The sequence below is a fragment of the Equus asinus genome, chromosome 15 (assembly GCF_041296235.1).
Source record: "Equus asinus isolate D_3611 breed Donkey chromosome 15, EquAss-T2T_v2, whole genome shotgun sequence".
Taxonomy (NCBI): domain Eukaryota; kingdom Metazoa; phylum Chordata; class Mammalia; order Perissodactyla; family Equidae; genus Equus; species Equus asinus.
Genome location: NC_091804.1, coordinates 50,716,258 through 50,730,565, shown reverse-complemented (window position 1 = coordinate 50,730,565; position 14,308 = coordinate 50,716,258). Strand labels below are relative to the sequence as shown.

General features: G+C 55.3%; 1 protein-coding gene across 10 annotated transcripts in view; it reads left to right on the top strand.

Annotated features, from left to right (window-relative positions):
* The window catches only part of ZBTB46 (zinc finger and BTB domain containing 46), a 69,756-nt gene that overhangs the window by 19,464 nt on the left and 35,984 nt on the right, over nucleotides 1-14,308 (top strand). For 8 of the 10 annotated variants that reach the window (XR_006514401.2, XM_044748814.2, XM_044748811.2 and 5 more), the window contains exon 2: nucleotides 5,348-6,321. Coding sequence is in view for 9 of the 10 variants with exons in the window: in XM_044748814.2 (XP_044604749.1) it covers nucleotides 5,385-6,321 (937 nt within the window). In the remaining variant the exon portion in view is untranslated. Of the gene's footprint in view, nucleotides 1-1,314; nucleotides 1,436-1,490; nucleotides 4,349-5,347; nucleotides 6,322-14,308 lie in introns of those variants that run through there. The other 2 variants (XM_070486310.1, XM_070486311.1) reach the window with 2 other exon arrangements.

Sequence of the window (14,308 nt, the reverse complement as noted above, 5' to 3'; positions counted from 1 at the left end):
GATGTAAGAGGGGCACACAGTCTCAGTCGCACCCACTTCTTTACAGTTTGATTAGAACAAATCACCTTCCCAGCCCTTTAGGGACGAAGGGAAAAAGAACCCGTGCTCCTGGAATTGGTGCTCTGAGCACACAGGCAGCAGATGGAATTTGCTCACAGCAGCGTCCACGTCTCGTGGCTCCCGTGCATCTTGAGACAGTGATCATCTGGCCTTTACAAGGAAGCATCAGGAGCCAGCTGGAGGAGCTGGAGTCAATGATAAACGTCTGTCTTCGATAGGGTAGCTTCTACTGATGCCTCTGAAGAGAACCCTTCACCTTCGGATGCTGGTAGAAGATTCGGGAATGTGCTCTGTAACTTCCAAGATGAGTCTGGGTGCTGAGGGCTCCACACCATGTAAGTGATGGGTGAGGGAGCTGCCTTTCCCTGCGGCATCTGGACGCCTGCATCATGAGCTGGCAGGATGTGCGCCCGCTGCGCAGAGAGGAGGTGCTGGGAGCCGGTTCCGGCGCTCAGGTCTGTGTGTGGCTTGTTTTACTGGAACGTTGGAGTCATGTTCTCTCGCTGCCCCTGGGCCCCCACACCGAGCAGAGTTGAGACTTTGTGTCGCATCGGTTGTTGAAGCCAGCGTGGCCCAGCAAGGCTCCCGGGCATCCTGGGGCTTTGGCATCAAATGCACGCATGGTTCTGAAGCTTGCTCTGTGCTGGCCAGGTGCTTAGGGTCTCTGAGCTTCAGTTCCCCTGGCTTGCAGATGGGGACAACCTCTGCCCTTCCTGGAGGCTGTGGGATTGCAAGTGGCCCCAGGAGTGCCAGGCAGGTTGGCTGCCCTGAAGGCACAGGCCCCGGCTGGCACCCTTCATCTAGCAGACGTGTGGGTCGTGTGCATTACTCACCGTGTCCCTGGTTACCCGGAGTGGGGCTCACGAGCTCCCAGCGCTGTTCAGGGCGACTCGACTTTTGGAGTTCGGTCTGGAGTGGGGGTTCAAGTTGTTTTGGTACCAAAGTGGTAACATTTCATAAGTGATTCTGTCTGAAACTGAAGTATCTTGAGGTTAGTGAGCTACAAATAAAATAGATAGTAGAGAACCTACAGGAGAAATAGAAACAGAAGTGGTGTTTGGAAAAAACAGCACAGAGTTGGTGTAGCCTCGAGGTCGTCCTTGTGTCACCCTGTGCCGCCTCGGATACCAGCGTGGCAGCAGGTAGCCTGTTGGCCTCCTTAGTCTCACCCAGCCCTTAGCTCCTCACTGGACGGTGGTTTGGCATCTGTGTCCCTTCATGGACCGCAGGCTCCTCTCTGACAGGGCCCCTTCTTCACAGGGGTGCCACACATGGACCCTTGAATCCATGAAGATGCCCTGAGACCTGCACAGCAGCACCGGTAGCTCAGAGATGACGGTCAGCTTCTCTCCACAGGCGTGTGTCCTGTGAGCAGGTGTGTTCCATGAACAGGCATGTGTCCTATGAGCAGGAGTGTATTCCCTGAGCAGTTTTGTGTCCTATGAGCAGGTGTGTGTTCCCTGTGAGCAGGTGTGTCCCATGAACAGGTGTGTGTCCCCTGGATAGGTGTGTGTCCTGTGAGCATGTATGTGTTCCCAGAACAGGTTGTTCCCTGAGCAGGTGTGTGTCCTGTGAGCAGGTGTGTGTTCCCTGAGCAGGTGTGTGTCCTGTGAGCAGGTGTGTGTTCCCTGAGCAGGTGTGTGTCCTGTGAGCAGGTGTGTGTTCCCTGAGCAGGTGTGTGTCCTGTGAGCAGGTGTGTGTTCCTGGAACTGGTGTGTCCATTAGATGGTGCACTCCTCCAGGGCAGGGCAGGGGCTCTGCTATCCTTGCCTTCAAAGAAAAACTGTTGTGAGAGGCTTTAGTCTCAAGTCTGCATCTTACTTGTCAAGCTGCTACATGATATGACTGGCCGTGTTGCCAGGAAGCTTCTATTTTTAGAGTTGCAGCTGCCAAAAAGCAACTGGGCACCGGCCATTGGGTGGCCGCTCTTCTGCTGTGGCCACGAGGGCGGGGCCTCCATGAGCATCTTACTGATGTGGAGAGATCGTCAGCTTTATGTTGGAGCTCACTGCTCTCCTGAAGCTTCCCTGGGCGTGGATAAGTCGTGTGTGTCCTTAAGATTTCCGTACCAGACTCGTCTATTTTCCATTATTTTAGATTTCTTTTTAGTGTACAAAAAACCTTATTCCCTAATAAAAATTGTATTGTTTGTTGTACTGAAAAATCCCTCTGAAGTGCATAACTGACTTTTAAGCTGCCCTGGTTGAATAATAATTTATTTCAAAACTTTCCACGAGTTGAACTTATTTTAGAAATGCAAGCCTTGAGAGATGGTTGTTGCTTCTGTAAAATGACATTTTCTTTTCCTTTTCATCCCAATTCTTAAAGGATCTGTTTTACTGGTGAGAAAAGAGACTTACTGTTCATATATTAAATCAGATAATGAGACATACAGCTTCCTGATTTGAACACAGGGTGCAGACGTTTTTGACTCTTCCAGACACGTGCCCAGGAACCGGTTGCCACTTCGTATGGATGCGAGGCATTAAACTGATGCCTTGAGTTTAAATGGTCATTTTCCTTGATTTGAAGTGTTTTGGTCCCTCCCTCAATGCCTGGTCAGTCTGCGTCTAAGGCCAGGCATGAGGAATAAAGCCAGGCCTGGACATTTGTTCTCGTACCCTGCTCCCGCCCGACTCAAACCCTGGGGCAGCATCTGGTTAGAACCCATCCTCCGGGGTCTGATGCGCTCGAGGTCGAGGGCCATGGTGTCACCCGTGGATATATGGCCCTCCCTGCAGGATAGGTCTCCTCAGTGGCCCGTCCTCATTGGGGACAGGCTCAGCTGCTGTGGCCGAAAGGCTGAGACATGACAGAGGCAGCGTGTCTACCTCGGGTCTTGAGTTGGGGGCCCTTTTTGGGGGTGGCCTTTGTCCTCGGCTGTGGCCCAGCCGCCTGGCCACAAGGAGTGCTCAGTCCAGATGAGGGACTCGTGCAGCAGCAGGTGGTCACCAGGGCCTCGGCCATCACACCAGGGGCCACCAGCAGGAAGGGTGCGGAGGGGTCAGTGGGATGGTGCCCGGGACCCTGCTGTCTGGTTCACTCTTTCCTGCCTCGTCTGCCTGGCCTGTGGAACAGGAAGCAGAGTAACTGCCTTTTTCACAAGGGCGTTTTGCGATGATTTAGGTGACATTTCAGGACATGTTGTAAAGACCGAAGGAAGGTCCATGTTGTAACAAACGTGGGTAAATGAAGCCGAGTCTGAGGTCACCCTGGTGCGTCCCCCAGAGGCCCCTCATGGGAAAGGTGCAGACGTCCTTGCGTTTCACAGCCTAGTTTTCTCCCATTAGACACACTTTGGTTTTCAGGGGAGCCCTGCTGCTTAGCAGGAAAGTGGAGCATGTGATAGGGAAGGTCAACCCCAGCTACTTTCTCTTTCCCAGGGCCTGTCATGGGGTGACTATGTCCCCGGAACGCATCTGTTGAAGTCCTGACCCTTGGTGCCTCAGAATTTGACCCAATTTGGGTTTAATTCGTTAAGATGAGGCCTCAGTGGAGTAGGGTGGCCTCTAACCCAGTGTGACCGTGTCCCTGTGAGAAGGGGACACGGGGCACAGACACACTCACAGGGAGGTGTGTGGACTGGAGGCAGAGACGGGGCGAGGCGTCTGCAGGCCACAGAAGGCCATGGGTACCGCCACTGGCAGCAGCGGAGAGAGGTCTCGGGCACCTCCTCCCGCGGAGCCTGCAGGGGGTGTGGCCCCCCACACCTTGGCCTCGGGTTCTGGCCTCCAGACTGCCGGACTCAAGTTCTGCTGTTTGTCCCCTGTCTGTGGCACTTTGTTCTGGTCATCCCAGGAGAGACGGAGGTCGGGAGGCCGCGGGGGGCGCGGTCGAGGAGGATTCAGCCTCCAGACTCTGTGATGTGGCGCTGCTCTCGCCGAGGGAGCACCGGGAGTCTCTGTTCTCCTGGGTTCCCGCGCTGGGCGCCTTGCCTGGGAATGAGCTGGTCGCAGGGCTCCCTCCCACGGAGCCCACGGCAGGCGGGCTGACCTCCTCCCTCTGGGCCGTTTGAGCTGGAGTTTTGGGAGTTTGTGGGGCTGGGGCTGCGACTGTCTGCTGCTCTGTGGGTTTTGTTTGTGTAGGAGGTCAGTTTTTTGTTTTTTCTTTTAAGGGTGGGAGATGAGGGGACACTTGGGTCATTTAGCCTAGATTTTCCATTTGGGTAAGAAGGTGACTCCACCCACTGATGGGTGTTTTCCTTGTTTCTGGAATATTTGTTTTTTGTTCTGAGACTTGGATGCTGTGTGAGGATTCTGTTCAGAGCTCTGTGTCCATTTTGACGATGGTAAGCGTTGAACCCGGAAACTTGCTTCAGATTCCAGCGAAGGCACAGCCACTCCCTCTGCGAGCAGTGCTCTGGGCCCCGCTGCTGTCACTTCTGCCCTAGCACAGCAGCCAGGCCTCCCACGGGGCGTGTTCCTCCCCCAGGCGTGCACCCCATGCAGATGTGCACTGTGCACAGGTGTGCTCCCCACTCAGGCATGCATCCCGCGCAGGTGTGCTCCCCACACAGGCATGCACCATGCACAGGCATGCTCCCCGCACAGGCATGCACTGTGCACAGAGTGCTCCCTGCACAGACGTGCACCGTGCACAGGTGTGCTCCCCGCACAGGCATGCACTGTGCACAGAGTGCTCCCTGCACAGACGTGCACCATGCACAGGTGTGCTCCCCACACAGGCATGCTCCCTGCACAGACATGTGCCATGCACAGGCGTGCTCCCCACACAGGCGTGCACCATGCACAGGTGTGCTCCCCACACAGGCATGTGTTGTGCACAGAGTGCTCCCTGTACAGACATGCACCGTGCACAGGTGTGCTCCCCACACAGGTGTGTACCATGCACAGGCGTGCTCCCTGCACAGGCATGCACTCTGCACAGAGTGCTCCCTGCACAGACGTGCACCGTGAATAGGTGTGCTCCCTGCGCAGGTGTGTGTCCTGAGCTGTTGTGCTCCCTGCACAGGCATGTGCTGTGCACAGAGTGCTCCCTGCACAGATGTGTGCTGTGCACAGGTGTGCTCCCTACATGGTGTGCTCCCTGCACAGAGTGCTCCCTCCACAGATGTGCACCATGCACAGGTGTGCTCCCTGCACAGGCGTGTGTCCCGTGCTAGTGTGCTCCCTGCACAGGTGTGCACCGTGCACAGATTGCTCCCTGCACAGATGTGCACTGTGCACAGGCCTGCGTGCCCACCTTCCTCACATGCAGTCAGTGCCTGACTCCCGCCTAGCGTGTTTGTGTCGACCGTGTGGGTAACTCTTTGGTTTTGCCCCCACAGAGTCTGTAGAAGAGGCGTCCAGCAACCAGACTTCCCGATGAACAACCGAAAGGAAGATATGGAAATCGCATCCCACTACCGGCAGCTGCTCCGTGAGCTCAACGAGCAGAGGCAGCACGGCGTCCTGTGTGACGTCTGCATCGTCGTCGAGGGCAAGGTCTTCAAGGCACACAAGAACGTCCTCCTGGGCAGCAGCCGCTACTTCAAGACACTCTACTGCCAGGTGCAGAAGACATCTGACCAGGCCACAGTCACGCACCTGGACATCGTCACTGCCCAGGGCTTCAAGGCCATCATCGACTTCATGTACTCCGCCCACCTGGCTCTCACCAGCAGGAATGTCATCGAAGTGATGTCTGCTGCCAGCTTCCTGCAGATGACGGACATCGTGCAGGCATGCCACGACTTCATCAAGGCTGCGCTGGACATCAGCATCAAGCCAGACGCCTCCGACGAGCTCTCGGAGTTTGAGCTCGGCACCCCATCGGGCAGCAGTACAGACGCGCTGATCTCTGCCGTGATGGCCGGCAGGAGCATCTCCCCGTGGTTGGCACGGCGCACGAGTCCTGCCAATTCTTCTGGAGACTCGGCCATCGCCAGCTGCCACGAAGGCGGAAGCAGCTACGGGAAAGAGGATCAGGAGCCGAAGGCCGACGGCCCTGACGACGTCTCCTCGCAGTCCCTGTGGCCTGGCGACGTGGGCTACGGGTCTCTGCGTATCAAGGAAGAGCAGATCTCGCCATCTCATTATGGAGGGAGCGAGCTGCCTTCTGCCAGGGACGGTGTGATCCAGAACTCTTTCTCAGAGCAGGCTGGAGGGGACGGTTGGCAGCCCACAGGCCGAAGGAAGAATCGGAAAAACAAAGAGACTGTCCGGCACATCACACAGCAGGCGGAGGACGACAGCCAGGCCGGTTCCCCGGTGCCGTCTTTCCTTCCGACATCGGGGTGGCCGTTCAGCAGCCGAGACTCAAGTAAGCCTTTCATTTGTTACAGGCGGGGCTCAGGCACCGTGGGGCCGTTAGTGGCCCAGGTGCACTGTGTGTTGGTGGCCCCATGGCTGTTCCTTTTGTAGACAAAGTTCTGCATTTCCAGTGGGTCACCTCCTCTCACAGTAGATTGCTGTGAGCTCAGGGAGTTCGACCAACGTGTCCCAAGGGCCCAGGCGTCCCCATCAGTACAGCACCGGCATCACCGACACACAGAGGGCACTGGGGTAGGGCTGCTCTGAAGTTGGGCGGTACTTGAGTTGCGGGGTCCACAGCTGGAGGAGTGAGGTGGTGCCTGGCAGGAGCCCCCAGCATAAGGATGTGCAAGTGGCAGGCATGGCCTGCTTTCTCTTATGGGGCATGGCTTTCCTAAGCACTGGTGGGGTGACCGGATTGTAAAAGATTTAAATGTTAAAATTTTAGAAAGATGGAAAGTGCGTTAAATGAGGTGATGTGAAGGCGGGAGGGAGGGACCAAATGTTGCGTGCTGACCTTTCCCCAGTCACGCGGCTTCAGCTCTGGGTTCCCTGTCCAGCGGGCGTGTGCTGTGCTGTGGTCATTGCTGTGAACAAAAGATTCATGAGCATGAGTTTTGTCCTCGGTAAAAAATTTCCTCAACCTGGGGCTTGAGGACTTGTAGCCACGAAGCCCCTCACAACGAGGGGTGTTTGCTGTTTGCCAGCAAGCGTGGGCTCCCATGTCGGACCCACAGACGTGGTGTTCTGTTCTCACAGCCAGTGGCTGTCATTGCACAATACGGGGGCCTCTCCCGACCCCAGTCTGACCCCTGGGAGGCTCAAGCGGGCTCTGAGCTTCGCTCTGTTGAAGCTGCTCCTCCACTCGAGAGGACAGTTTGTGTCTGTCACCCAGACCAGGAAACAGCAAATTCGATGTTTCCTAAATAGCAGACGTGCTTCCCGGCGCCAAGCACGTGGCCATTACAGTGACTCCCAGCCTTTCTGAGTGGCAGATTGGGAACAAGCTTGTCACCCCTGCACCCCTGCACGTGCGCTGGAGACCTGGGGGCTGCGTTTGGGGTAAGGAAGGGTGGAGGAACAGGGGTTGGTCCAGAGCAGAATGGAGGCTTCCTGGCAACTGCCCGCTGTGGGGAGGCCCCTCCAGCATGGAGGTGGGAAGTCAGCGGACTGTGTGAACGGACAGAGGTGGACAGAAGGCTGCAAACCAGGGAGTGGGGGCAGTAAGCTCTGAGAAAGGCCGCAAACACTGAGCACCCTGTGCTTGGGGGAGGCCGCCCGCTCCCCCTGCCTAGAGGGCTCCGTTGGGCCCCGGGTGAGCCGGCTCCTGTTCTCCTCAGTGGCGAGAGTGCCCCCCTTGGGGCGCTCAATACACTACAGCTTTTATCATTGTGGTAAAGTGTACATAACATAAACTTCACGCTTTTAACCATTTGTAAGTGTACGATTCATTGGCGTTAAGTACATTCACACTGTTATGCACCCATCACCACTATCTATTTCCAGAGTTTTCTCATCTTCCCAAGCTGAAAGTCTGTATCCATTAAGCACTGCCTCCCCAGGATATGCTGTAGCCTTTATTATTCATTCACATTCTCATTGTTACTTTGTGTTCCCAGCCCTGAGCACAGGGCCAGACCCCTGGATGTTCAGTACAAGTTGGTTTACCCAGGCTTTCTCAGCCTCGGCCGGATGACTCTCTGCCGTGGGGCCGTCCTGGGCGCTGCAGAATGCTAGCAGCATCCCTGGCCTCTACCCACCAGACGCCAGTAGCTACCCACCCCCTGGTTGACAACCAAAAATGTCTCCAGACGTTGCAAATGTCCCCAGCGGGCAGCCCCCCAGAACCCTTGGAGTTTAACTGAACTTAAGTCAGAAGAAGGTTACGTTTCTGAGCAGATAGAAGAACTGTCCATCACCCTACTGGCTGTTGGGAAGGAGAGGTGCTCAGGCGTTGGCGGGTGACCGTGGTCTCTCCGTCTGCTCCCAGCTTGGTTCGTAATCTTTCACTGGCTCTGACTAGAACCTGAAAAGCAGCAGTCCACGATGAATGACTTAAGGACGGATGCTTCGTGCGGAAGCTTCTGAGGGGGCTGGTGGAGTGGTACCTTCACCTCCTGTCCCGGGACACCTGCTTGTGTGTCATGAGTCGCCAATAGGCTGTGATGCTGGAGGCCTTTAGATATGAGAGTTTTTCAACAGTTAAGAAATGGTACGCTCCTTAAGCCCGTGGGTTTGATGTTTTAAATGCAGTTGTCGAGCAGAAGGTGTTTTTGGAATCCAACAAGTGATTTCGGCTGTGTACTTTTGTTAATGTCTTAAATCCCTTGGGTTACCACGGCAACTGTGAGCCACTTCTGGTAGATGATTCTGAGTTGCTAAGGCAAGGACATGAGGTTGTGGGCTCGCGTGGGAGGGTTTCTGCCGCCTTCTGGTGACCATCGAGTCCTCCGCCCTGGCCCTGGGGCCAGGATTTGGAGGCGTAAATTCTGATCCCCAGTGGGGGTCAGTGTGTTTTCATTGAAGATTTATTATACCTTACAGGCGAGTATTTTTTACTTCTCATTCCACTTAAAGAGAAAAGGCCCCTTTCCAAAGAAACGTGGATGCTTGGATGTCCAGCCCTGCGGCCAGGGCTGCCCGCCCTGTGCCCTCTGTGTGTCCCCTCCTTGGCTTGTGGTGACTCTGGGGCCTGTTAGCATTTAAGAGTGATTTTCCAAGGAAAAAGCATTGTAACCCGGCAGCTTCTAAGAAAACATCCCCTGAAACTTGCTTGTGAGTTATGGTAGCTCATTTGTGTGACTGCTTGTGGGAAACGGCATAAAATGTGCAGGTTTGTTGTGGGTACAGCTGGGTTGTGGATGCAGGCAGGCCTTGTGGCCAGGCTTGCATTGTCACCCCTCACCTTCCCTGGGCTCCGGCCTCATCCCTTGTCTGCCGTCCCAAGGGTGGCTGTGAGCCCTCAATGAGGCGGAGTTGTAGCCACTAGTTCAGTGAGAATGAAACACGTGGGTTTGTAAGGTACGTGTTTGTACGGAGCCTTTGGCTAAGCTTGGACCTTGCTGTACTGGGCGTCTTGAGTGCATTGGAACCACAGAGCTGCCTCGGGTGGGCGAGGTGTCTCTGTAGTCACCTGGCTCCTGCCCTCACAGCCTCCTTCCTGCTGGGGGAGGGGAGCAGGTGGCACAGCTCTCAGGCTGGGGGACTCTCCTCGTGGCCCCAGGACGGGCCCAGCCTGCCTTTGCCGAGTTCACAAGTTCTCTTCCCAGCCCCTTGGAGCTCATCGCTGGGGCTGAAGCAGGAGCTGGCATGTGGCAGGTCCGAGACTGGGGCCCCCCTCCCCTCATGAGGGTGAGAAGGGGAACAGGCCCCGGGCTTTCTTAGCCTGGCCACGGGCACCGTGTCCTGAGCCACAGGGCGCAGAGGACTTGCTTCAGGAAGCAGTGAACCTGTGAGTGTGTCTGAGTCCACTTGCACGTTGGTTCCTCAAGCTGACCAGAGCTGTGAGGAGTGGCCGGAGTGCCCAGTGCCCAGGCTGACCCTCCTGGCACCTGGGGAGACTCGCAGGTGCGCCATCCACTTCGGGAAGAGGCTGCCTTTCCGCCTCTGTTGTTTCAACAGATTTGGTCATCTCTGTTAAAGAAAATCAGCTTGCTTAGTGTGATCTTTGTATTTTAGGGGTAGAAGGGTCTGAACAAAAGGTGACACTGTGTCCTCCTGTCAGTCTTGCGGGGCTGGGACTGGCTCTGCCTCCGACACCACGACCGAGGGGCCATTCCGAGACCTGGGGGCTCCACCCCCCATCCCCTTCTCTGCTGCTCAGTGCTCTCAGAGGTTTGAGAGCTCGACTGCACCCCCAGATGTTGTCCTTCAGGCATGAGCAGAGTTACCTGGGATCGGTCCCGAGGGACCTCGCTGCCATCTGCCCAGGCCGCAGCTGGTGCCACAGCAGAGACAGCGGCCCTCTCCAATGGAAGGTTTGGTCGGGAATGTGGAGAACGGGCCATGGCGGGGGACTTGCTGCCAGGATGGGAGGCAGCAAGGTGTGTCCTCATGCTGTTCCAGGAGAGCCCAAAGCACTGGTGACACAGAACAGGCAGAAGAAGAGCAGAAGCCACGCGGGTGGGATCTGGTGGGTGGAGAAGGAGCAGACGGGCCAACCGCCAGGGGCCAGGGCAGGCGCCCGTCTCCTGGGGGGGCTCCTCCCCTCTGACCTTCACCGTTTGCACTTCTGGTGGCTCTCCCATGACCCGAGGCTGCTCTTTGGAATCACTGTCCTGAATGGAAGACCCTCGTCACCTCGGATTTGCAGAGCCAGCTGGGCGGCATCTTTTCCTGCTCAAATGGAAGTGTCTTTCTTTGGCAACTGGCTTTTCTAGGAGTTGAGTTCACAAAGGACGAGCACTTGAAGCTCTGTCATGGACGTCCTTCTTGGCCTCTCCCTTCCTCCAGGTGTGGAAACTGAGGCTAGGTGCTGCTCAGTGGCTTGTGTGTCACCCAGGGGAGCGCCCAGCAGAGCTGGGGCGATGCCCCCATCATGCCACGCCCTGAGGAAGAACTCGAGAGCCTTCTGGGTTGAGGAAGGACCAGGCAGGCCCAGTCGTGAGGCTGTGCTGTTGGAGCAGGAGGACATGCTTCTGGAAGGCCCGCGAGCCGAGCGGCTCTCCAGGCTCGGGCGACGCAGAGAGCACGGCAGACGCCCTCCTTCAAGCATCGCCAAGGCTCGGCTTGGCATTTCCCTGACACGGTAGGATAGGACTGGCAGTGGGACGCAGGGTGAGTTGGTCTGATCGCTATGCTGCTGAGCAGCACTTGGTGGTAGTTTTTTGATACTCGTTTTTCCCAGGATGCATTTTTGCAGGAGGTGTGACTGCCTGGTCCTGCTCTGAGATCACATAGGGTCTGGAGGCTGCACCCTAGGAGCGTATTGGAGATAAAGTTTGTGCTGCTCTCCATCGGAAGTGTAGCCTTTGCTGCTTCGTGGTAGGTCCACAGACGTGCCACTGTCCCGCTGGATCCTGTTTTGATCTGAACTTGTAGACCGTGACAGTGGCGCCCCGGAGTGAGTGAGGGTGCCGACGGGGGTACCAGAGCCCCAGCTGCTTGGGTCTGTGCGCCACAGCAAGGAGCGTTCAGCCCGCGGGCAGGAGGGGCTGGGAGGCTCAGAGTGAGGGAGAGATGGACGGAAACCTAAAAGCACAGCTTGTAAACTTAGATTTAAATGGAGATTTTAAAGGAATAGCGTAAGTTTTAAGTGTTAATTTGAAAACTTTCACGCCACTGCTTTTTAAAGCTTTTTAAGAACCGAGGTATAACATACACACCAGCAAAGTGCAAAATCCCAGCTGTTCTGCTGGCCGAGCTGCTCGTGGCCGTCCAGGACCACCTCCCCCAGAAGGGCTGTCCCGACTGGGGCCTTTGTGTTCTGGTGTCTCCACCGGCCCGCGGCGGGACAAAGCTCCCGTCCTGCTCCTTCCCACGCGGGCGGGTCCTGCTGTGTGAACACAACTTGGGGTGTTCGGGGCTGTTTCCATCAGTGCGGCTGGAGCCCTCAGCGCGTGCCGCTCGGTGCTTGTGTGTGTTGTTGCTGTCTGCCCAGGGGGCTTCCAGGGGTGTATTGGTTTCCCACTGCTGCTGTAAGAAATGACCAGAGACTTAGTGGCTTAAAGCAGCACAAACCTACTGTCTTACTGTCTCACAGTTCTCAGCAGTCCAAAATGGGTCAGCGGGCTGCTTCCTTCTGGCAGCTCCAGAGGAAAATCTGTTTCCTGGCCTCTTGCAGCTTCTAGAGGCACCACATTCCTAGGCTCGTGGCCCCACAGCGCTCTAGCGTCTGCTTCCATCGTCCCATCCCCTCTGACTCTGGCACCCTGCCTCCCTCTTCCACTTGGAAGGGCCCCTGTGTTGACAGTGACCCACCCAGAGAATCCAGGGTCATCTCCCATCTCAAGGTCCTTGACTGAATCACACCTGCACAGTCCCTTTTGCCGTGTGAGGTGTGTATCCTCAGGCTCTGGAGGTTGGGATCTGCACATCTAGGGCCTCCTATCGGCTGCCCCCCAGGGGGTGTGCATAATAATGAGGGTTTTTGGTGAAGATTGCTCTGCCTTTTTTCCATTTTTTGAGGTATAATATACCTACAATAAAGTGCACAGATTTCAAGTGTACAGTTTGAATAATGTTTTGTTTCCCTCCCCAGCACTTTATTGGGAAAATATTCACACTTAGAGAAACGTCGAAAAAGCAGAAGTGCCTCCTGCCTGATTCTCCCCTTGGGCACGTTTTGCCGCATTTGCTTTACTAACTGTTTATCCATCTGATCATCCCAAACCCACTGTGGATTTCAGGGCCTTTCGGGGTAAGAGGAAGACAACGGTGCCCTTCGTCCCTGGACGCTCCGTGCCAGATGCTAACGTTCCGTTCCTTAGGGTTCAGTCTGTGTTTACATTTTTAAGGTGATTTTCACACCATGAAATGCAGTAATGCCCAGCGCACCTTTCGATAAGGTTTTGATAAATGCAGGCGCCCAAACCCCTACAGGGGACAGGACGTTCCCTCTGGCATCCCGTGTGCCTCTGGCCATTCGGGATCCCCCCCACCCTGAACGACTGACCTTCTCCCACCGGAGGTTGACTTTGCCTGTTTAGCGCTTCATGTGAACGAAGCCGCACAACGGGCGCCCTTCGCAGGATGCTGCTTTCACCGTCTTGCTGTGGCTCAGCCTTTTCTGGTTGGGCGGAGTCTCTCATTGCCCGAATACACGGCTGTTTGTTTATCCGGGCTCTTGTCAGTTGACATCTGGGCTCTTGCCAGCCTTTTCCATCATGAATAAAGCTTCTGTGACCATTTTTGGCAAGCCTCTTGTATGGACGTATGTTTTCATTTCTCTTGAGTAAATACTCAAGAGTGGGGCATCTGGGTCATTGAGAAGGGGTGACTTTAGTTTTATAAGAAACTGCCAGACTTTCCCCTGAGAGGTCGTGCCCCCTGCCCCACAACCTCCACAGCGTTGCTCTTGTCCATCGTTCTAATTTTAGCCGCTCTTTTGGGTGGGTTTGATGAATTTTGACAAATGTGTGCACCTCTGTCATCAGGACAGAGGACACTTCCATCACCCAGGTCGTTCCCTCCTGCCCCTTCCCATCAGCTCCACACCCACCTGGGACCCGGAGACCGCCCCTCGATGCCTGTCACCAGAGTGTCCAGCTTGGACACTGTGAGCGCAGAGCACCGTATGTGTGTGCCCATGTCTGGCTTCTTTTATTAACCTTTTTTTTTTTTAATTTTGAGATGATTGTAGATTAACAGTCAATTGTAAGAAATAACATGGAGAGCTCCTGTGTGTGCCCTTTATGAAGTTTTCCCCATGGTAACATCTTGGAAATTACAGTCACTGTCATGACCAGGACACTGACCTTGACACCCCCACCCCACCCCGACTCAGCCGCATCTGAAAGGTCCCGCCACCTGAGGGGCCCTGGGTTGCTCCCCTCTCCAGTCTTTGCAGCCCCCAGCCTGCCTCCAGGCCTATGACTTCAGCATACTTTGAGCTTTGTTTGTTTGCCATGTGCATCAATAAATCATTCACTTATGGGGCTGGCCCTGTGGCTGAGTGGTTAGGTTCGTGTGCTCCACTTCAGTGGCCCGGGATTCACCAGTTCAGATCCTGGGCGTGGGCATGGTACCGCTCATCAAGCTGTGCTGTGGTGGTGTCCCACAAAGAAGAAATGGAATGACTTGCAACTAGGTTATACACCTATGTACTGGGGCTTTGTGGGGAGAAAAAAAAAAGAGGAAGATTGGCAACAGATGTTAGCTCAGAGCCAATCTTCCTCCAAAAAAATAAAATAAATGATTCACTCATTGCCAAATAGGATTCTGTTCTCTGGCTGTAACACAATTTGTTTATTCATTCACCTGTTGATGGACATTTGGGTTACTTGGGCGATTTTTGGCTATTATGAGTAAAGCTGCTGTGAACATCCCAGGACATGTCT